The 24,409-nt window shown below is 46.8% G+C and overlaps 2 protein-coding genes across 2 annotated transcripts in view; one reads left to right on the top strand and one right to left on the bottom strand.

Moving 5' to 3' along the window:
* The window catches only part of LOC126524387 (fatty acid synthase-like), a 270,389-nt gene that overhangs the window by 195,276 nt on the left and 50,704 nt on the right, over window positions 1–24,409 (bottom strand). Inside the window, exons 9-10 of the mRNA XM_055067059.2 lie at window positions 18,831–19,060; window positions 1,005–1,208 (exon numbers count right to left, since the gene is read on the bottom strand). Of these exons, the coding sequence (XP_054923034.2) occupies window positions 1,005–1,208; window positions 18,831–19,060 (434 nt within the window). The remainder of the gene's footprint in view (window positions 1–1,004; window positions 1,209–18,830; window positions 19,061–24,409) is intronic.
* On the top strand, window positions 4,056–5,797 carry LOC129385600 (uncharacterized). Its single transcript, XM_072287371.1, has 2 exons — window positions 4,056–4,285; window positions 5,102–5,797. The coding sequence occupies exons 1-2, from the start codon at window positions 4,131–4,133 to the stop codon at window positions 5,640–5,642; spliced, it is 696 nt and encodes a 231-aa protein (XP_072143472.1). The 5' UTR covers window positions 4,056–4,130; the 3' UTR covers window positions 5,643–5,797.

Below are 24,409 nucleotides of genomic sequence, written 5' to 3'. Positions count from 1 at the left end.
CACCAACTCCCCCAACTTTCCACATTACTGAATACCATTGCGATGGCCGCAAGTGGCTTCTAGTGCTCCCGCGCTAACTTCGTCGTGATATCTGCGCTTCATGTGACACTGACCCGCAGAGTGGCCATGGCGGTGTGTCGGGTACCTACACGGGCCTTCGAATTCGATGCTACAGGCGGGTGATGCACAATTATTTAAGCAAATATGCCCGCTCGTGCCCTAATTACCAACATCTCAAATTGGTTCCTCATCGAGTCGCTCCAGTGCAACTACTTCCATGCCCTGCCCGCCCCTTTGACCATGTCATAATTGATTTATATAGTTCTCTGCCATGTACGCCTGCTGGTAAGTGTTGCGCCATAGTCGGTCCATCACCTGACGCGATACGTGGAAACTGTTGCCCTCCCAGCGGCCACAGCGCATGACGGCACTTCTTTCATCCTCCATCAAATCTTTCTGTGCTACGGCGCTCCTCGTGAAATCTTGAGGAACTGAGGGCGTGTGTTTCTTTCTGAAGCAGTTAAGTCTCTCCTTCATCAATGTAACATTATACACCGCGGTGCAACTGACAATCACCCACAGACAAATGGCCTGACAGAACGGTTCAACCGTACTCTTGGCGACATAGGCTCAACGTATATCCTCCTCGGATCATTCCAACTGGGACCTCGTTCTACCGTTTGTTACATGCGCATACAACACCGCCAAACATGGGACAGCCTGATTCTCTCCGCTCTTCCTTATCTGCGACCATGAATCTTCCTGTACCAGAGGCACAATTTTTCAATATCATCCTGATGCTTCAGAGTTCACTCCGGTCTCCACCACTGCTAAGTATGCTGCCGTGGAAACCGCTGCTTCTGGCTATCACTCGACGACTCGAATAAACCTCGTCACATACTATTCGATTCAGTATTCCATTGTTTAAAATACTCGCGCACGCGTAAAAATAATTCCGCGTACGCATCGTCTCAGAGCGTATAATGTGGGTGGTAGATGCTGACCTGTAGTAGGCAGTGCGGTGCGATTTCTACCATGATGGCGTTCTTTGGCACATGCTGCAACGCCTCGCAAAAGAGCACAGGTGAGACAAGGTTGTTCACGTGGTACTCGGCCGAGGACATCTGTGCGATCGGCTCGTGCCAGCGACTCTCAGGAAGCGACGTGCACACCCAGCGCTGGCTCCGAGGCTTTGGCTCAGGAATGACCTAGGCAAGAACAAGAAAGGCTGTGTAGACTCAACACACTTTTGGAATCAATTTACTTATGCATGCAAAGCATTTGGGAGTAGCTGTCTACTCAGCATTGCTTAGGGTTCTGAAATGCGTTACCAGATGGCGCAGCATGTCTTTGATAGGTAGTGCGGGGTAACTGTTGTAAAATTTGGTATCAAACCGCCGCGTCATGTGCGCGCTGTCAATGCGCAGGCGCCAAGTTCTTTTTCTATGTTCACTCCTCCTTTTCCCTTTCCCCTTTTGCTTTATATATACGTGCATTAAACACTTGTGCGTTGTTCTCGGCTAACCACTGGGTCGTCAACGTCTCCCTTCTTACATGACGGCAGCTAGGCTGCCGCTGCTATGTTACAGTGGCGACGAGCCAGGAAGACACCCACGCAGTCAAGGTAGAACCCGACGCTAAGTACCCGCAGACAGCCGTACCGCTGACCACGATGGCCTCCTACATGCTTCCGAACTTCGACGACGTCGCAGATAAGTGGAAGCCTTACCTCATCAAAGTGGAAGCGTATTTTGAAGCTAATGCCATTTCGGATTCTACTAAGAAGAGGGCACTTCTAGTGGCTGCACTTAGCACGTCGACGATCCAAATCCTAATGGGAAGGATAGCACCTGCATAGCCCAATGCCCTAAGCTATGACGAAGTAGTCAGGGTGTTAAATGACCACTATGACCCAAAACGCAACGAAATCGCTGAAAGTTTCCAGTTTTTCAACCGCTGTCAGCAGGAGAATGAATCCATTCATGATTTTTTCGTTGCAATTCGGCGCATAGCAGACAATTGTAATTTTGGCGACTCGCTGAGCAGGCTACTTCGTGACAGAATTGTCTGTGGCGTGCGTTCAAAGGCCGTGCAAAAGCAACTTCTGTCAAAGAAGGAATTAACGCTGGAGGAAGCGGAGTCGATAGCAATAGCCGCTGAAACTGCCGAAAAAGACGCCAGGACAATGTCCGTAGACGTACCGCCTGTGCTTAAAGTGGAAGCACATCGCAAGCTACCATCGAGATCAAGCACGGAAAGCGCAGGGCGACTGGAGTGCGGAAGGTGTGGCAGTATTAGACACGACAGCAACAGCTGTCGATGGGCTAAAGCCCTATGTTACTCTTGTGGTCAGAGGGGTCACTTGGCAAAAATGTGTCGCAGCCGCAATGGTAACGGTGTTCCCAGCAATCGGAGAGTCCATCACGCGAAAGCCTTGGCGGTGGAAGACGCCGTTTCAGAAGAGAACAGCGATAGTGCGCACATCTGGTCGTTGGCGTCAGCACGGAAGAATGCTCTTCAGCCACCAATTAGGCGAACGTTTAGTTGGGGAGGCGTGGATTTATCCATGGAAGTAGATACTGGTTCCCCGGTGTGCGTAATATCGCGACAGCTTTTTGATAAACATCACAAATGCTGGCCAAGCTTGAAACCTTCACACGTGAAGCTATCTTGCTACAATGGAAGATTGCCGGTGGTGGGCGAGCTTCAACTTTGTGTGAAATACCGCGATATTTCTGTTAACTGTACCCTGGTAGTGCTAGACTGCCCCGGACCAAGCCTGTGCGGCCGCGATCTGCTAATGCTCCTGGAACAAGCGGGCGTTCCGGTACTACAAGTGACGGGTGAAGGCGAGGCCACGGCGAATCAAGTGGACTGTCACAGAATCCATGCCATCTGCGACACATACCAGGATGTTTTCTCGGAAACCTTGGGGTTGATCAAGGGACCACCAGCCAGCCTCCTGCTGAAGGGCGACGCTGTTCCCAAATTCTGTAAGGCGAGACCTATTCCATATGCTCTACGTGACAAGGTATCGCAAGAACTTGACCGGTTAGTGTCGCTGGGTGTAATATCGCCAGTCAAGCATTCGAATTGGGCGACTCCCATTGTACCCGTTCTGAAGAAAGATGGCTCGGTCAGAATTTGCGGTGATTTTAAAGCTACTCTAAATCCTGCTTGCGCCACGGAGCAGTACCCACTTCCGGTAATTCAAGATATCTTTGCGTCATTAGGAGGAGGCCAGTTGTTCAGTACGCTCGACTTGCGGGATGCTTATAACAAGGTGCTTTTGGACGAGGACTCTCGGAAGCTTTGCGTTATCAACACTCACAAAGGCCTGTTTTGTTACAATAGGCTTCCGTTCGGGATTTCCTCGGCTCCCGCAATCTTCCAAAGAAAACTTGATACCATACTATCTGGGTTACCTGGCGTTCAGGCTTACTTGGATGACGTTCTAGTCGCGGAAAGGGTTGAAGACTGCGGAGCTCGATTGCAAATGGTGTTAGAACGGTTCAGAGAACACGGTGTGAAGCTCAGATACGATAAGTGTAAATTTAGCCAGCCATCTGTCGCTTATCTTTGGCATCGTATTGATCGTACCGGCCTTCACCCAACTGAGAAGAATGTAGATGCTATCATGAATGCCCCTAGTCCCCAAAACCTAAGTGAGCTGCGGTCGTTCCTTGGTATGATCTCGTTCTACTCAAAGTTTTTGCCGAATATGTCAGATACATTGTTCCCATTGTACCAGTTGCTAGAAAAAAACGCACGCTGGCAGTGGAAGTTATCACAGGAATCTGCATTTCGGAAGGCAAAGCAGCATCTTAAGGACGCCGAGGTCCTTGTGCATTTTGATCCATCGAGGAAACTGAAGTTTGAATGTGACGCATCCGCTCGTGGTATAGGCGCTGTTCTTTTTCACACAATTGGAAGCACCAACAGACCAGTCGGGTTCCGTTCCCGAACCCTGACAAAACCCGAAAGGAAATTCTCAATTAGAACGTGAAGCACTGGCACTTGTTTTTGGGGTGACTAAGTTCCGGGATTACCTTTTAGGTCGAGAGTTCGTCCTCGTTAGCGACCACCAGCCACTTCTAGGACTGCTGAGGCCCGACCGCCAGACGCCTGCCATGGCTGCAGCTCGCATCCAACGCTGGGCCCTCTACCTGGGAGGCTACCGTTACAAGCTCGAATATGCTCCGGGAAGGCTGCTACTGAATGCGGATGCACTGAGCAGACTGCCTCTGCAGGGCTCCGATCTCGTCACGGAACCTGACCCTGAAGAGTACGCATTTTGTTTGAAAAGCCTGGATGAAGGGATAGTCACAACACGTGAGCTGAAGGAGCTGACCGCCAATGACTCAACCATAGCTCGCGTAAAGCAAAACGTGTTACACGGGTGGCCAAAAGGCGCAGAACGACTTGACCCTTCCTTGGCCCCCTTTGCTGATCGCAAGTTGGAGCTATCTCTGGCGCACGATCTCGTCTATTGGGGACACCGTGTCGTCATACCTGTCGCAGCGCGTAAGCGCTTGCTACAATTATTGCATGAAACGCATCAGGGGTCCTCGGCAATGAAAACAGTTGCGCGGTCCTTGTTTTGGTGGCCAGGAATAGACCGCGAAGTAGAGCTCACGGCAGCTCAATGCGAGAACTGCATTGCCAATTTGCCTATGCCACCAGCGGCCCCGCCGTTAAATTGGCCTCAAACACAGGAGAGATGGTCGCGGGTTCACGTCGACTTTGCAGGACCAATAGAAGGTAAAATGGTTCTCGTGGTAGTAGATTCCCACACTAAGTGGATAGAAGCAGTGCCGCTAAACCAGGCCACTTCGGCAACCACCATTGACTGCCTACGGGATATATTTAGCCATTTCGGGGTACCAAGAACCCTCGTATCCGACAATGGAACTCGGTTCACCAGCCAGGAATTTGCAACGTTTGCTGACAGGAACAACATTACACACCTAAGAACCGCTCCCTATCACCCGCAATCAAACGGAGCGGCGGAGAGGGCAGTACGGACAATCAAGGATGGTCTCCGGAAGATGCGACGCGGAAAGCTGGAGCATAACCTTACACGTTTTTTGCTTAATTACAGAAGGACTCCCCAGAAAACCGGAAAGTCGCCATCGGAAATGCTGCTGGGGTACCAGATACGATCGCGCCTGGACACCTGCTTCCCTGCGGCGACTGTGTCTAATTCTAAAAAGGAAAACGACGAGTGGTTGCCTCCAACAGACTGTAGTGTACATGTCCGCAACTACGGGTCAAATGGTAAATGGATACCAGGACGGGTAACAGCGACATCGGGAGGACGGATGGTCACAGTGGAGACTCCTGAAGCAATCGTGCGGCGTCACATCGACCAAGTGCGCACCCGCACTGAATCTTCTCCAGATGAGCCACCAGGAACCGACCCAGGCTCGATCAGCAGAGACCGTACTCAGAGCGCACCGCCACTCTGCCAAGAGCCATCCGCGAGCCCCGACGACGCGGGAGAATCTTCACCCCAAGAAGCGTTTCGAGACCTGGACCACCAGATACCTGTTCCAACACTTGTGGCATCCGGGGCAGGCCAAGTACCCATGCAACCTGTTCGACGCTCCACAAGATCCCGCAAACCAGTGCAGCGTTTTTAAGAGGGAAGAAATGTTGTAAAATTTGGTATCAAACCGCCGCGTCATGTGCGCGCTGTCAATGCGCAGGCGCCAAGTTCTTTTTCTATGTTCACTCCTCCTTTTCCCTTTCCCCTTTTGCTTTATATATACGTGCATTAAACACTTGTGCGTTGTTCTCGGCTAACCACTGGGTCGTCAACGTCTCCCTTCTTACATGACGGCAGCTAGGCTGCCGCTGCTATGTTACGGTAACATGGGCGGGTCTTCATTTGAAGTCCGAGGTGCGCAGAGGAAATTTAGCTCTAAAAGAAGACTGATAAAATGGATCGAAATAAATGGGCGGCTAAAGTGTAGAGGCATCTGTACCTGAAAACACAGACATAGAGTAGATGAAGAGGTGTAGAAAGTTAACAACAAGGCAGAGCGTAATTCAAAGTGTAAATAGAAATCACCACAAGCGAAGCTCATTAGAAAGCAAGAGAGAGAAAAATAGACAGCGAATTGGATGCAAAGAATGGAAACAAAAAAGACCGTGGGTATTTACAAGAATGGGAAAAAACTAGAACGGGAAATCTGTATGATTATTAAGTGCGCCGCATTGCAATTTGAGGCTCCAACTGGCTGCCTAAGGACAAAGTCATACTGGAGCAAATATTAGCAACAAGTTGGGGCGCGTGTATGCTGCAGAAAGAATCCGGATACCAATCAGCACATCCTAATAGAATGCAAAGGGATTCAACCAGTGAGGGCCAGAGGCAACGTACACTTTCCCGAAGCGCTTAGATATGCAGTGGACGGAAGCATCAAGCGCTCAGTAGTAGCGATAAGCAAGAGACATTTTAGAGTATTGTAGGAAAAAAAACAGGGAACAAATTATGTGACCAGATCCGTTCCAGGCATATGTAGCGAGGGAACATAGACATAGAAGTTATGAGGGAAAGGAATATTATGCCGATGTATACAGAAATGCTAGAATGAGAAACATGTACGGTATACCTGAATAAACCAAACAGGCTAAGGGCATACTTATAAATCATCATCTTCTTCAGGCGAGCTACTGAGTGTGTGTGACGAGCGCAACCAGACGATGGCAGTAGGAAAGCTTGACGGCTATAGCAGTGACATACTCAGACTTAAAGTGCTCCCTCGAAGAAATGTTAAAACGGGTTTCGACATGGCCTGGGTCGATCGTGAAGGCAGTTTACAGCGGAAAGGAATCGGCGCTACGAGCGCAATTACAAAGAAGGTCTTGCATCGCAACACGATGCACATTTTATGTGCCCTTCTGGAGCACCAGTAGCGCGCCATTTATACAAATGAGGAATAATGCAGAGAGCGCTATCGCCTCTCGCAATGCACGCGTTACGAAAGCAGCGCGAAGAACTTTTCCCCTGTTTTCAAATAAAATACCTTCGAAGACGTGCGCCTTCAAAAGCGGTAGAGTCCGTTATACATTTGCCAACTTGTCGAAAGGCCTGCCACTTCTGCGGCATATGGGCAGCAGTGGCCGGTCCTTTAAGCAGTTGCTTTCGACGATAGGCAATCTTCATCATAACTAGGAGTAGATACTTTAAAAGAGTCCTAATATAAAATGAAAGGCTCTTTAATGTTCTCTGGAGATTCCATCAGGACATGGTGTTTTGAAAACGGTAACTGATTCAGAGCATGTTCTACTTCTTATTCAGTAACCTTTCCCCTAATACCGGAACCATTGTCCTGTGAGAGAGGATTTACTAGGAAGACGAAATGTATCAAGGCATCAGAATTTCGCGTGTGACTAGAGCTGAATAGCGCTGTATAATATACTTTAAATTCCGTGATATATCACCATTCTTTGTGACAAGCGTGTCATTGAATATAAATCTGTGATATGCTTGAAATTCGTATGTAGACGTTTATCATGTAGCGCCTGGCCTTTACAGAGTGCAAGGCACGGGTTGTACATGAACGAATAATGAGCGGATCGATAGCGTTCAAGATTGTGCATTTGAAGTTGCTTTTAAAAAGTGTTATTTCTTCTATATATGCACCGGGAATTTCTAGTTCCAGTTCATGAAGATAGTAAACAATGTTTCGAAATATTTTTTCTTTACACTTTTTGTAAAACTACCCTATAGACCTAGTTTCGATTGCTGTGTCTCGAATTCCCTGGGTAAACATTTCCCAAGCTACTACTATGACATACGCTCCTTTCATGTGAAACCAATCTCGAACTCTTAGAAAATTATCACATGTTTATTAGGATAATGATTTCGATACTGTGGTGCATAACCGCAGCGCGGGATTGGTCAAACAGCGGGCGGTACTTATCGCGCCAAGGCTAACCAACTCTTCTAAATGAGTGTCGCGTGCTTATGGATCTCATTCTATGACCCATACCTCCAACGGAGGATAGCCTAACAAGCGGTAGTATACACCGTCACCTAAATGTGAGACTGGAAGGCGGCAAGCAGACAAGCAGGCAGGCAAGATGGCGGAACAGGGAAAATAAACGTTAGAAATTTTTGGGTGAACTCGGGGCTGTTAAGAACTCGATGTCGATGGCAGCAAGCGCGGTAGTCGGAAACCCCACCCCTCCTCGTCTGCAAATCATTTATATCGGCGCAGCAAGCTTATGTAGAACCACCACTCGCAATACAGTTACTTCTAGAACATGCCACAAACAATTCAGGGCATACACGTAACCTGATGATAGACAAAATCGTTCGTTTCGAATCTTGATCTGAGGTTTTTAGCGGGAATAGGAGTGGAAAGAAGAAGACACACAGAACACACACGGCGCAAAGTTCCAAGAATGTCCTGTTATCCAAAACCAGGTTGTACTTACACACTAAGTCACCTGGGTCACCGCCACGTGTACATGTCACACAAATCACACCATCAAAACAGTTAGTGATAGCTCACGGCATGCGCAAAAACGTCAATTCCTTATCTGAGAAAGCGAGTGAACGCTTACTGACACAAGCTTCTCGAGAGCAGCAATTTGCTCAGCTTCTATTGTCAGTCTAGTAAGTTCGCATTTACTTTTACCAGTAATGACAGTTTAATGAAAGAGATAGGTGCATGGGTGTTGGCAATGAAGAGCCAGAAAGCCATCTGACGTCACTTTGCCGATCTTATTTTTGTGTTCGCCGAATCATTTACATGTCTGCCGGACTCATTAGAAGAATGCGATAGATAACTGAAGATTTACATTCCACAAACGTGTCCTTGCGTTCTACATGACAGCGCTCGTCACTCTATTTCTTCACGGGTCTTGTTTTTCTGCCAAGCCTGAGTAGTTTAGCAGGTGCAGAGAAAACCACGTCAGTGATACCGCGGCGTGATGTTTTCCTTAAGCTGTGCAATAACCGGTGAACATACGGTATAACTGCTGGTTTCAATTTGTCATGGTTGCCCTGCTTTGTTCCTGCTCACGATCAGTGCTTCCTGTTTTTTGCACTTGCGTTAGCAGCCCTTCCGCAACTGATGAAGGGATTCGGTAGGGATAACCTGCATCACGCAGGCGCATGGCCTGAATTCTCAGCCCTTTATCTTTGCGCAGTGAGCACGATTTTATGTGCGTTAGTGAAACAGATTTTCGCTTTTAACGATTTGCAATGAGCGGAAGGATATGATAATAGGGGTATATTAGCTCTAAGGCTGTCGCACCAGAATGTCATGCCATCACTGTAGGTAAATTTGAATTCACGATATTTTATTGCTCCTTTACGGGGTACTCAAAGGTAACTTCTAGATAACTAAGGCACTGGCGTGTAACCGTTAAAGCAACAGAAGAACACTCATTGTCAATGGTTTGTATAGTGGAGCCAACAAATAAAAAAAATGTCAACAAATTAAAAAGAAAGTCACAGTTTCGCCCGAAAGACTAAGCATCTAGTGCGATAGCAATTCACTAGACATGTATATGAAGCAATGATATTAGATTTATCGTCCATATAAACTTCGAAACATTCGCCCTATAACAAAATTAACAAGCTTGGGGTGTCACCGCGCAGCGGCGAACATCAGCAGCTGGCACTCAATAACTACATACACTCGCTGTCGAACTGCTGTCGTGAGGAAGCGCGGTATCAGCAGCGAGCGAAGCGACCTTCGTGCTTTCGATCACTTTAGCGCAAACTGAGCGGCGGGACCGTAGTACGCGCAAAGGCATGAGCCACTCGCCCACCTGCACTCTGCAGATCGCTTGCAAGATAGGGTGCGCCCGCGAGCAAGCGCGGACGCGGAATACGCAGTTTCTGGCAGGGTACGTCGCCACCCCCCCTCCCTCCCCCCGACATCATGCGGGCGAAGGAAGTCATCGCGCTGCATCCCAGCTTTCCTTTCTTGCTCGCGCGACATTGGGCCGCGATCGTTGGCTCCCGTCAGGCGCGGCCGCGCAGTCCGCAGTGGTTGCGGACGCACAAGGAGCCTGTGTAGCGTTGGTACTCGGGACGTTAGAGAAATGTTCCCCTGGCATGTAAGCCTATTCATCTATACACGTCCGCACGCCAAGTTACATCCTAGACGCCAGTGCTCGTTTCACCCCTGGCGGAACGATTTCACCTCCCACGGATGTACGTTTCCACCACTTCCTTTTAAGGTCGCGGCCGCCCATAGATCGTGCTGCGCGCGAAACGTCTCTTGTTTGTGACTGCGCCTCTTTAGATGACTGGAAATTATTATTGTGGTGTTAACTGTCACGGACAGCAACGTAAACCTGACAGCGTTGATGCCACCAGTGAAATTCTGCCGAATCACAGGAAAATGGCACGAAAAAGCAGATGACAGACATGGATTACTGCGGTGCGCTGAAAGAAATGAACTAACAAATGAAGCGATCTCGTTCATTGATCCCTCGTGAGTGTATGGCGGTTTTTATATGTAACCCACATTAACTTCATCATAGTGGGTATATCTTCCTTTTATTCTAATAAAAACTTTCAGTTGTTCGACTAGCGCTTGTCCTGCGTTCTTTCTCGTGTTTCGTTTGTGTGTTTGCTGCCCAAGCATGGAAACCACTTCTGTTGCATGCGCTAGCAGTGGCTGGACTTCACGCGGGCCGAGAAATCGAATATTTGCTCGATGCATTGAACATGACCGGAGTTCATTCCTGCATCACTACTGCACCGATAGATCGAGTTACTGGACGATACACGCCCGCGTCTTGATCGCGCCGGCATTGATGAATAATAATAATAATACTTTATTCCACAAAGTTACAAAGAAATCAGCGTATATATCAGGCCTGCCCAAGCCACACAGGGCTTAAGCGGCAGTGCCTGGCAGGCAGCGGAACCAAAGAGTTATTCAATTGACATAATTTTCACATTTAAAGTAGTTTATGAAGGGAAATAAAAAGAAAAAGAAACGAGTAGTTTTCTGAGGGGAATAGTTGTCAATTTGCCTGAGTGCCTTTTTTAACTTGTATTTGGTTTGAGCGCGCAAGACGGTTTGAGACAGTTTGTTAAAATATACAGTAACATAGTAGTATCGTATTCTCTTGCCATATCTTGCACAAGGCCTGGGTACGAGGTAATCCTTAGGCCGCAAACAGCGCAAGGAAATGTACTTGACCTTGAAATTACTTTCCCAGAAATGGTTTAGCACAACAGTTTCCAGCAGTAGTTGATTAAAGCCCGCCATAAATATGGTTTTGAAAACGTCACTTTTGTCATTAGGATTTACATCATAGCTTGTGTTCTTTGGAATAGAATCGAGAATATACTTGACCCTAGTTTGCCCATGAAAGGCACAGTGACCATAAACTGTTATGCCGTAGCTTAATACACTATAACAGAACGCACGTAAACAACTTTTCGAACAGGGAGGGGCATATAATATCTCAAACGGTATAGCACCCAAGACACCACACGAATTCTTTTGGATACCTAATCTAAGTGGTAGTTCCAGGAAAGATCACTGTCAAAGTAGAAACCGAGGTATTTTACAGAAATCACATAATCTAAAGGTTTACACAGACATGGTAAACACTTTGAATTGTGTAGCATAAACGGGTAATCGATGTCTAGTTTTTTCAGAGGATTGTGAAAACAAATAAGTTTTGTCTTTGACGTATCAATATTGAGTGAGTTAGCAAAAAACCAGTCCATAGCCTTAGTCGCCATTGCTTGTAAGGAAGTAATAGCATGCATAAAGTTTGTTGATTGAGCTATAATGAGAGTATCATCTGCATACTGATACAATCGAACAGGCACCATATCAGCAAGCTCATTCACATAAATATTATATAACAGTGGACTGAGTATAGACCCCTGGGGGACACCAGATTTCATTACAAAGAAATGGCTCTTAGCCTGCCCTAGTGAAACCTGCTGGCGCCTTTGATGCAGAAAGTTTTCCAAGAGCGTCAGGAATGTGCCACGAAATCCTAATATTGAAAGATTGGTTAACAGAATAGCATGACTCACGCTATCAAAAGCTTTGGTGACGTCAAGGAGGATGGCACATACGATCTCATTACGTTCGAAAGACAAGTTCAGCACGCCAGAGAAGGAATGAAGGAAAGAAGAAGTGGAGAAGGAAAGGCAGGGAGGTTCACCAGTTTAGCTCAACGGGTTTGGTACCTTACACATGGGAGTTGGATGGGGGGGATGAAAGATGGCGAGGAGAGAGAGAAACAGCACATAGCACATCGCACAAATCATCTTGTAATATTACAACGTATTACATGAGGCCATTCTCGACGCTCTTGCGACGGTTCGCCTAGGTGGTCGAGTCTTTTTGTTGATTGCAAGTTACCTATCTGCAAGATCATACTTTGTGTTAACTGACGATGGTCCAGCTACGCGACGCTATACCAGCAGGGGCGTTCCTCAAGGCGGTGTTCTCAGCCCAAACCTATTCAGCGTCGCTCTTGTTGGACTTGCTGATTACTTGTCAACTACCATCAAAGTTTCAATATACGCAGACGACATCTGTGTCTTAAGTTCGGCAGTCACACGCCCTCAGGTACGTGCGCTGCTTCAAACAGCGGCAACTGTGACAGCGAGCTACTTGTGTGAGCAAGGTCTCAGCATATCACCAGAAAAATGAGCACTAGTGGCATTTACTCGCAAACCAATGACGCCTTATGTCATCTCAATCAATGGGCGTACTATTTCCTATGTCGGAACCCACAAATTTCTTGGCGTAATTATTCACCGAGACCTTTGTTGGAGCCGGCACATGAACTACATAAAACAGCGCCTGACAGCAACTTCCCAGTTGTGTAAATACTTGACAGGAAAGACGTGGGAGATGTAAGTAGACGCAATGCTAAAACTCTACAGACCTCTCTTCCTCGGTTTTTTAAAGATATAGTCTACCTGTACCGAAGAACACCTGAAAGACAAATATTCGTGTTCTACAGGCAGCACAAGCTCAAGAACACTTCAGAGAGATCTACAAGAAGCGACTGGGTACCTTTTGCGGGAATGAAACCATACTGGGAAGAGGATAAAATTCCGTGTTTATCCAAGAAACTTGTCATTGTCAGTAATAAATGCTTTTCCAATACTTGAGATAAGCAGGGCAACACAGTAATTGGGCGAAAGCTTTCTGTTCTATTATGTGCTCCCCCCTTATAAAGTGGGAATACTACAGCAGTTTTCATATTCAATGGCACTGTACCACTGGAAATGATATTGTTAAAAAGCGACAGCAACACATCCTTCATGACCCCAAAGATGGCGCGCAGGTCATTTACATAAATGCCATCGATACTTGGTGATTTGTTACACTTTAGGCTAACGATAAATGACCTAAGTTCGTCTTCGGCTAGCAAAGGCAAATGCGCGGGCTCCAATGTACTATTACGCAAAGTACACGACGGTGGAAGCGGTGATGCATTACCCGACACTGGAGAGAATAAAGTATCAAAATCATTAGCAAGAATATGGTCATCAGTACCGAAAGAAGCGAAATCACGTTCGCGATTGCGGTTCTTATTAGCGCCTCTAAGGTTATTGATTAAGAACCAGGTTTTTCTGGCGGCTGTCCGAGCGGATTTAAATTCATTCCGTAAATGCATTCGTTTTTCGCGACGAATCATCGCATTTGCCCTATTTCTGTCTTCTTTGAATTTTGACCGCATGGCTTTAGAGGTAGGATAATGTTTTTGCGCCCAAAGAAGGTCCTTTTCTTTTAATGCAGCCAGAATTTCTGGTGTCATCCATTTATTTTCCTGGTTCGCTGTTTGATGAGTACGATGCGTGTGGCCACCTTCTTAAGCCGGTCAACAAACCTGTCGTAGTTATCGGCTGGTGCAACATTTCTTGTGTATAATTGGTGCAACAGAAACGATTACTAATACTATCAGCTTCCGTCTCTTGAACACTGTTAAAAATTGCCAAGCTATTTACATTGCTGCCTCTATTTTATTTTGTAGGGGACGTACTATTTAAAGTTGTTCGCGCGTGTCGTATTTGCGCTATGCGGCGATATATTTTGTTTATTTCCGCAAGGCATCCATGGAAGTCTGTTGTCGCCAACAGAAACAACACGGGTTTGTATCGAACATTTTGTGCGAAACTGCAAAAATGGCTTTAGCTAACACGCATCATATGTGCCGACGATTTTTCCGGGGGCGCACACGATGTCGTTGCCAATTACCTGCTCAGTGTTACGTACATGGCTACGCAGACGCTGCCCTTTCGCCACATTGCAGCCATAAAAATGATCGGCAAGCGTATACCGATCCTCTTAAAGACAAATAGAAGCGTGTACATCCTCTTTCGAATAAAACTTCCACGCACACACACGTAGGCACACCGCGCGCGGTACGAAAGGTGCCCAAACACGCGCAGTGCAAGATGCAATCAAAGTGGTGTCAACGATGGATATGAGAGGCGTACACCCGCTAGTTGAATTGTGCCCCGCATGAGGCGCTCACCCCGGCGCGACAGCCCCGCTCGGCGGTGCCGTTCTTGTCTGTACTTGTTTTTGTGCTGGTAGCTGTTAGAAATTGAATCGTAAAGGGGGAAAAGCTGCCATTTAGTGTATGAACTTGCTCCGGCATTTTTTTTTGTATGTGGTTGAACTGTCGATGGATGACGTGAAGTGTTTCAAGGGAGTTCTCTCAGCGTCGCGGCGGATACGGCGTGCGTTGGCTTTCGCCCTTTTTTCTACGTTATCAGATTTTCCTCTGTTGGGTATCAGCGGAAAATACCCCCAAATCTGTTTTGTTTGTCTTTTGCTTCCCTACAACCTTGCGTATACCAGACTTTGTGATCATGTCGGGCCGCTTCTTCGTTGCTGGGTCTCTAAAGCATTTTTAAATTTCCTGAACAATAATTCGCAGGTTGTCAAAGTGTTTTCATGGTTGTTAAACCATGTCCTCAAAGTGAAACCAACGAATAACCTCACGTTATACTACTACCTAGCGGCATTCCAACCGTTCGATCGGCTCACCCGCTGATAGTGGGTGAGCCACTCATCCACGTCGTCACCAGGTTTTCCTGTGAAGCTACGTGGCTCCCTGTTGTGGTAAGGAGGTTCCCTCACGGACGGTTGCTCGGCGTCTCCGTTCGAGCTGATTTCTTGAGGTACTGGCGCCAAGCCCGCAAGTGCACGGCTGCGGCGAAGCTCGTTCTGTTGGGATTCCGTTGTGGACAGACGGAGTCCCTCAAGTAGAACGAGGTAGTAGCTGGCTTACCCCGCTCCTTCCATCACAACTGTGACGATGGATAGCGTTTGTTTACAAGATGAAGAATGAAAAGGAATCGCTCAGCAAAAGCAATTCACAGCACCGCACGCGAGCCAGGCCAGCCTTCGTTCTCCTCTTCATCCAAACTCCACTCACACATATAAGCACGACATGTTTGAAAACAACAAGGGCCAGTAAAGTTAATTGTTTTGCGCAGAGACAACAGTCATGTAAGTTAAGCTGCAGGCCAGCTTGCGCAAGGCAGGTGAAAACATGTTTCAGGCGTTGAAGAGGTGTCTGGCAGTTAGAGGCAAAAACCATCATGTCATCTAAGTAACAGAGGCATGTCTGCCACATCAAGCCATGCAGAATAGCGTCGATCATCCGTTGAAATGTAGCCGGCGCGTCGCAAAGGCCAAACAGCATCCACACAATACAAGTCGTCCGGCGGGACAAATGTAGTCTTACAGCGATCAGCCTCGTCTATGTGCAGCTTCTGGTATCCACAGCGATGATCTTAGGAAGAAAAAAGTTCGGCTCTTTCTAAGCAGTAAAGTGCGCCGTCTATGCACTTTAAAGGATCCATACACTCTTTCGCGTGATCTTCTTATTCATGCCACGATGATCAACGCAAAATTGACTGGAATCATCTTTTCAACAAGTACAGCTGGGGTTGCCCATGGATATTTCGCCACCCAGTAATGCCACGACTGAGCCTGCCGGTCACCTGCTCGTCAATAACGCGCCCCCCTGTGGCCTAAAACCGGTAAGGTCACTGCTGCAGAGGAGCATGAGCTAGTGTCGATGGCGTGGGGGGCACCTGTCGCTTTACCCAAAGAAGTTATGTTGCAATCAAATCAAGAGCTGAATTGATGAAGAAGACGGAGAGGCTCGTCGTGCTGCGTCGGTGTAAGGTGGCGGCCGATGGATGTGGGAAGGGTCGCGGTGAAGGAGGCGAATGCACAGGGTCTACAGCAGCGATGTAAGCTGCAAGTTGTGTTGAAAAGTGAGTGAATCGGCTAGGCACGAACGAGGCATTAGCGGCGTAACGATTGATGCAGGAGCGACGTTGACTAACAAACAAACATGGAAGTGGCGCCAGTGCAGAAATCAAGCGTGTCGAAAGCAGCGGACCGATTCAGCGATTGGCAAAGAGTTCAGACTGCATGAAAAGCACATTACCGCCAAACAGGTAGTCGCAGGACAAAGGGACGATCACAGACGACCACGGAAGTATGTCGGCGTCTTCTGTGACGACAAGTTTGGCAGGAAGCTGTACTTAAAATGGCATGTCATAAAAAAGAAGCAACGCAACATCAACACGAAGCAGTCAATGGCGGCATGATGGATTCACAGGAAATCCCATCGTAATATGACGACGTGAGAACAAGTGACGAGAACAAAAAATTCAATAACTCAAGGCTACTCTTCACAGACGACTCATGATTTGCGGACTCCGAATGGCTCAATGTGTTATGTGCGACCTATGAAAAGCAAAAGACCTTAAAGCGACGTCATCACGTAGGGAAGTCTGCGCCAGAGACGGGCATGCATTACCGAAATCGTAGCTCCTGCGTCTACAACTGCTAGTGTCTCAATTCCTTTCACGATCATATAAAAAACGTTACGAGGGGAAACAGGAGGTCTTGAAAATTTGGCAAGACACGCAGCACTCGCCTCCCCGTCCGGTGACTAGTTTTTCTTAGGACGGGTGGTAGACCAACGCTTCAAGGGCGATATCGAGTGGCGGCGAGGAGAAGGTGGTCGACAACTGACGAATGCGGTTTCCTCCGATGCACTCATAGAATGAAAATGGCAGATCCGGTGAAGCAGGATGTTAAAATTATATAGGAAGGTAGTTCAAAGTTGGTTGTCCGAAACGACAAGTAGGTGCCATCTGGTCACGGCATAAATGCGCCACGTGGCGAGCAATTCCGCAGGGGTAACAAATCGGCCTATTGTCTGGGGTGCACGGTAGGTCTTGCACGCGGGAATAGTGTCGCAGTAACCGGGTAGTGTCCACGTTGTTTCATAATACAAGGCACGGGTCGACGTTGCGGGCATCGTAGCGACCTGGTCAAAGCTGATTGTCGCTGCAGCATGAGCGTTGTGAAGGACATGGGGAACGCGCTCAGCGACTTGTTCCTGAATGACGGGCTGCACCGTAGGCGTCAACAAAGGGGAGGGCGTCTCTTATGTCAGAGGTGTCAATGAAAGTTGGCGGTCCACCTCTTCCCGAACGTACTGTTTATTCTGCACCATCAGCGAAGGAAAAGTCATCGGAGGCATCAGTGGAACTAGCAAGAAAGCCTACCAGTGCATTGTTGTATCGAGATGCAGCTGGCGTAACTTATTTATTGGCATCGTTGTCAACGTCCTTTAATATATGTCCAATCCTATCGCTTTCTGCCATTGTCGTATTGACACGCTTGCAATGATCCATGACATAACTCGACAGAACTTGTGAATGTCCCGCCAGTCCGCTGTGCTCGTCCTCGCAAACGTTGCTCCACGCGAAGCGTGGGGACTCCAGGCAGGCGAAACACCTTTGCTAAGCTGGTCTTGAACGCCTCCCACATCGATAGGTCAGGTTCGTGGCTGCGGTACCACAAGTTCGCAAGGTCGCTCAGACATGGCATTGTTCAATATGCCATTGTTCAGTTTCGTAGCCTTGTCCCACTTGTTGTGGTTGCTCACCCTTTCATAGAAAGCAAGACAGTCTTCGACGTTACGGTCTCCTATCCTGAGGAAAATGGCAGGGTCGCGCTCACGCAGTGCACCAGAGCAGGCCACGGCAGGTATCGTGGCTGCTGGACGTGTTGACGAGCCTTCCTCCTAGACGCGAATGCATGGAAGAGTCCTGCTTTGAAGTTCCAGGTTTCAAGGTGTACCCCTCACCTACACAAAATGCGACGTCGTTTGCTGGAGTCCTCGAGCGAGAGTAGGATCACAGCGGCAGTAACAATGGCCAAGCTGGATGGGCGATCTGGCTGAGATACGTACGACTGCGACGACGCTTTTTAGCGTGTCGTTCTTCTCCTAACTCCGAGACACGAATTGGCGGTGGAGCAGTCTAGTGTCGTAGTTTCTTATAACTTGGTTATCTTCACGTAGAATGGCTCGTATTTAAAAAAAATGACACGCATGATAGCTGAGACTCCCTTTGTATAGCGCAAGTGACCGCGGTCTGCACCGGACCACTGCTTGTAGAACTTCGCCCCTGGAAGAGGCAAGGACATGGGTCGAGTTAACACCTGAACAACATTTTACAATGTGATGAACGTGGTTTAAATAATGGATCAGGGATCCCAAAAATATACGGCACAATGATAACGCGTTTCTCTCGCCTTTACCGCTTTACGGAATGGACGAACGGACGGTACGGACAAGACATCCTCAATTTAGAGCGCATAACTGCAGGCGCAATAAAGATAAGCAGCTGCTGCTGTCGAATCATGGTTGTTCAGCGCTCACTTGGCCCACGTCAATTCACAGCAGATGGACCTGCAGCCCAATGAAACAGTAGGGCATCTGGAAATACCAGCGTCAGAATAGGAAGGTCGCATCCATTTAGTGCTTACCGTTTTCAAAGCTTCAAGCAAGGGTGACGCTATTTTGCGAATGTATTCGCTGTGGAAGGCTATGTCTGCGCCCTCCACTTCTCTGGCAAACACGCCTTCATCCTTCAGCTGTTGTAATAATTTTGAAACGGCGTCTGGTGGTCCAGACACAGTCACTGAATCCACGGCGTTGTGGCAGGCTGGTACCACTCCGTCACAACAGCGTCGTTTGGCCTCTTCCCACGTCAAGCCTAGCAGAAAGAAGGAAGAAAATAAATGCTACGAAATTTATCAAATCAAGCTTTTTTTTGTGAATCCCCCCCCCCCCCCCCCCCGCGATTTTTGCTGATTGAAACTGCTGCTGCTGTTGTTTTACCGCGTAGCTCACACGCACAAAAAAGTATATTTACGTTGGTAGAACCAAACCGCCATCATCCTTCTCAACAGCTCGATGCTCTAAACACAATAATGGCACTCGTATTTCTCTTGTACCAACGCGAACAGTGCCTAACGTTCCGCAGCGCGTGCGGTAGCACATACACTCGATAACGTGTATGCATGCTAAGTTTCCAGGGGCCCAAAGACAAAAATGGACCAAAGATACACAACATGCGCACTGTATGTTGTGCCGTACTTCTCTCTACACCTCTTCTCACCAATATTACTTCGACTAAGATCAGACATCGTCTGCAAAGCAGCGACATCACTGCGCTCACGAATGCTTCGCTTCACATAGATTCGACCGTGTGCGTTGGAGCTGCATAGTTAATTTTTCAGACATTTTACATAGACTGGCACAAAGGATCTACATAGAGAGTGAGGGGGCCAGTATAGCACATTTTCTAGAGTAATATTATTAGCGTAGATCATTCGTTGATATGTAAATAAAGAAACAGAGAACTTCCTAGCTCCGCAAATACCAAACGCTCGTGTGGCGTGAACGGAAATACAAAATCATGTGCGGCACTTGGGATAGACTACGGAAATAAATTATTAGACTTTCCTATTATGACAAAGCAAAAAAAAAAACGGAGGTACTTGCCAAGCACAGTAACAAGAAAAGATGGTAGCTGGTTCAGTTACTTTATTGTTACAAAAAAAAGAGAGCAAATATTCAAATGCGGTTGTTTTATTCATGCGTTCCTGTTTTTTCATTATGAACATATATAAAACGAGAGATGCAGTCGCTGTAAGAACAACTTGCGGTTACATTGAAAGTCCTATTATAATACTCTGGTCGTAATGGTTTGTATTCCTGTGCATTGCCCAGGAGCAGGGGTGTTCAGATACTGCAGTTTTTGGATGGAACCGAATCGCAATATTGTATGGCTTTGCGTATCGAGTACGGCATATTTCTGATGCATAAAGGAGCAACAGAGGCACGAGATATCGTAAAGGTGAAGTCGCCAAGTGAACAGCTTTTAATAAAATATAAACATTTATTTTGCAAACGGTCTGTAATTAGCCTGCAACGTAAAGCGTAAGTAGTCAAGCACCGCAAAGCAAGAACCGCTGGAAGTGTGAGGGGCTTACTCTCGCGCCTAGTAATAGCGATGCAGCTGACTCAGCGGCTGCGCTACTGGCATGTGCGACTTGGCTGATCGCATATGTAGGCCCTGTTTTTTTTTTTTTTTTTTGTAATCGCACCCTGTGCAAACCTGGAGCCTTCCCAGCGAATTCACAGGTGGAGACGAGTTTGTCGCTGCATCATTTCAGGTCGTGGACATGACAAGCATCCAGTCCACGGTGGCGCACGTCGAATGTTAGTGTAAGCGGCTCTATGACATAGTTGGCCGGAGACGTGCGTTTGATGATTTGGTATAGTCCGTCATATTTCGACAGAAGTTTGGTCGAAAGTCTAGGCATGGTACAAGGTACGAACAAGCGGAAAAATATTCCGGGAGCGAAGTTCGGGTTGGTATTGTCGCCATCATGATTCTGTTTCTAGCGTTATTGATAGCAGGAGAGAAAATTGCGGGCTAACTGACGCAATTACTCGGAATATCTGGCTACCGCTTAAAAAGGAGTATATTATGACGCATTTTGTTGGATAGAGAAAAACAGTGTTGATGGGAGGGGAAAGATTCCGACCATGGCAGTGAAAATATGCATAATGCTGTTGGACTTTGCGTAGCTGTATTATATGCATGGGCGGCAAATGAGGAAATGATATCCTAGTTTGTATATTGCGATGAAACGTGCATGACGAGCATGTAAATACGAATTCAACCGAAAGAATTCGCAAGCCCATTAGTTTGAAGATGGCGTGCTGTGGTGGTTCGGTGAACAACACGGCATTCAACAAGCAGAGCTACAAACAAGTTCGTCAAGTATAGATGGCACCTATGGCTCAGCAGCACCTGAGATGGTCCGTGGCGAAAATTAAAGTGGTGGATCAGAAAGAATGGAACGTAATTGGCGGTGGGTAGCACATTGGACAAATGTGCTGAGAGAACACGATTCAAAACCAACCATCGGAAAAACTTGGGTTGCTAAGTACGTGGCAGTGTGTGCATACGTGTGCATCGATGAACATCTTTCACAGCGACATGGGTCACCGTAGATGCGGCACTGAGTAGGCGCCGCTGCTCAAAGAAAGTCTTGACACCGGCGTGGAACACTTTATATGTGCCACCCGTTCAGTGCTTATCGTCAGTAAACTTCTTGGATGCCAAGTTTGGACACTGCTTCAGTACCAGTAGGTGTGGGCCGTTCTTCAATGAACGTCTTTAACCCCAACTTCGGTAACTATATATGCGCCACTGCGAATGTGTCGCTCTACAGGGATGAGCAATGATGATGGTGATAAATGGGGTTTTATGGCGAAAGGGCCAAGTATGGGAAAAGAGCGCCAGGCTGGTGTTAATGATTAAGCAAAACGTTAAAGTGCGCTAGAAGAGGGGACATGAACAGAAACATAGACGCACACGCAAAGCGCAGACTTCCAAATGGCTTGATTTCGTGAAGGCAGGCTCTACATAAGGTTGTACAAAATGGAAAAAACAACAACCAACAATCACGATAAAATTTTGCAGGAGGCACTGACGAAAAATAGCAAGGCCACGTGTGCATTAAGGCGCGGCAGAGTCCCAATGTGCCCATCTAAGAATTCTATTTCCTTGCTTGATAGGGGGAAAAAAGTGAGCTAACGCAGTTGTGTTACATGTACTTTGGTATGGTGACGACTTTTTAGTGATTTTATGTAATTCATTCAATATCGGCAATGACAGTGTTGTGACTAATGTTCTTAATTCATTCTCCGCTGAGGGGCAAGGTTTGAATTTCACTCATGAATTGACTAAGGACAAGCACATCTAGTATCTAGAGTTTAAATTGCCACTCATCGATGACCACGTTTGTTGGTCGTATAATCCAAGGTCTAACGAAAGCCTTCCACCTAACAAGAATGCACATTAAAAACATGTGAAACCAGGCATCATCATGTCTAGTTGACTCTCTGCCCTACAGAAATCTTGTGCACACGCAGAATCATCTAGTTTCAAATATCAGCTTGAGTGTCTGGTGTTTCCTGGATACCCATATCAATTAACTTGCAATACATCCGAGAGCCTGCTTCAAAACCTAAAATCTCCTGAAAGGAAAGAGTGCCGCTTGGACAAGGAAGCGCCTTGTCCTGCCTTTGTTCCTTCTTAGTGTGTCGTCACTATTGACGCTTCATCTTTTGCAAGCTATGCACCAACTAGCCTCACAACGTGTTTTACTACTGCACTACCTTTATAAGTAAGGAAATGCTATGCTACTTGCAAGAACATGCCACTGTGGAATTTTAAAAGAAATTTCTGCATTTAAATTATACACAATATGCGGTTTATTCAATACAGGACAACAAACAGCTTTTTTGCAATGACAAACTTATTCCAAGTTTTACCTAACTATCAGACAAGAAAAAACATCTGTAGACAACAAAATTGTTCAATTTATTCACCTGCCACTGCGCCTATAGCGTTCTCCTGCAAACATAAGACGAGGGGTTTAATTGCCAGCCATGGCAGTCGCATTTCGATGGGAGTCATAGGTAAAAAAAAGCTCTTGCGCTTAGATTTAGTTCGTCATAATTTATTGAACCCTTAAACTTCCAAATACTATTGCGTAGGGGGGCACGCTTATGCAAAATCTAACACCAATCAAAACCAAATGGCACAATTATAAAACAAGCATCGTTTCTGAAACTTCGAGTGTGTAAACATTCATTGCATCAATATGCATTGTTCAATGACACTGCACAAATACCATGATCAGGCATAGCATGTTCAGTTGAGTTCAATTTTATTCCTTAAAGGCCCCCATTTCAGGGGGTGTTACATAAGGGGTGGGATTACATTTGTAGTGAAGAAAACAAACAGCGATGGTGATTTAACATTGAAGGTGATCTGTTACGCGTTCTTGAAAAGCAGGTGTTGAAGCGATGGCGACGATGTCATGGGGTAGGCCGTTCTCTGTAAGGAAGCTGGCTCTACCGATGTATAAATGTGAAGACATGAATTCCTATTCTACATCATGCACAAAGCACAAAGACAACATTTTTCAAGAGTTGTCCCTTCTGGCACATATGAGTGGGCCATGAGCAGCAGAAACTTTATTACAGGGCATGGTGTAATACCACTTATTAAAGAATGAAGAAAGTTAAGAGGCTTTTAACAGCACTGCCCCATGCTACTCTAATAAGGGGAATGATTAGCAAGAAAATTTCTCGTAGAGCACTTGAGTTAAATAATAACTTTTTGCCAGAGTGAAAATTCCAGCTGACAGTTGGAGGTACATTTGACCAACCCACAACAACAACAGAGGCATACTACAAGAAGTAATACAGTCTATGGTGGACTGCAGTCTGTGAGAAAGCTATCTTATACAGAAATCAAGAATGATGCAATAAGCTCTCGACAACACTGCAGACTTTCTTGGCCAGTCAAGCCTCTCGCTGTGCGATAAGTCAGCTTACATCGACGTTGGAAAGAAGACTAGAATCGAGAACTACCCCTGATTGCATATTGTGCTCGACATAGCTGGACAAACATACCCGGAAGTCAACATCCACAAATCCTCAGTTAGTGTAAGACCATGAGGGCAGAGCTAGCACATGGTTGAAACAATTTTGTTATGCCTGAGCACAAATTCTACACCTGATGAAAAGAATAATCTCAAACTCATGGAGGTGGACGAGCGGATACTATAGATAATCGCAGATGCGGTACTTGTGTCCAAGGTATTGTACGGTATGAATTATCAGAAGCGCACAAAAAGGCCAACTCATCGAATACAGGCATCGGGTAATGACAGGTGTTTCCAACTTTACCATGCTTGAAGACCTATGGGAAAGATCAAACGAACAAGGACCTAGACGGGGAGAGTTGCAGCCTGCAGCACAAATTCTTGGCCTCAAGAGCTCAGTACCTGGTCCCAATATACTATGCCAGCTAGCATATGAGATACAAGGTCGACTACCCCTCCCTTCAGAAACACAATTTTAGGAACACCTGAACTAGAAACAAAACCGGCCCATACCGTAGAATATGGGGGCAGACAATTAGGCCAGGACACTATATGCAACTGCCAAACACACAGTGCAGGTTGCTAATCAT

This window comes from Dermacentor andersoni, chromosome 3 (assembly GCF_023375885.2).
Source record: "Dermacentor andersoni chromosome 3, qqDerAnde1_hic_scaffold, whole genome shotgun sequence".
Classification (NCBI taxonomy): Eukaryota; Metazoa; Arthropoda; class Arachnida; order Ixodida; family Ixodidae; genus Dermacentor; species Dermacentor andersoni.
This window is presented reverse-complemented; position numbering and strand designations above follow the sequence as displayed.

Excerpts from the sequence above, each read along its gene's own strand:
- LOC129385600 (XM_072287371.1), top strand. The coding sequence starts at position 4,131 with ATGGCTGCAGCTCGCATCCAACGCTGGGCCCTCTACCTGGGAGGCTAC. Across the intron at positions 4,286-5,101 it reads ACGGAACCTGACCCTGAAGA|AAGGACTCCCCAGAAAACCG; the intron begins GTACGCATTTTG and ends GCTTAATTACAG.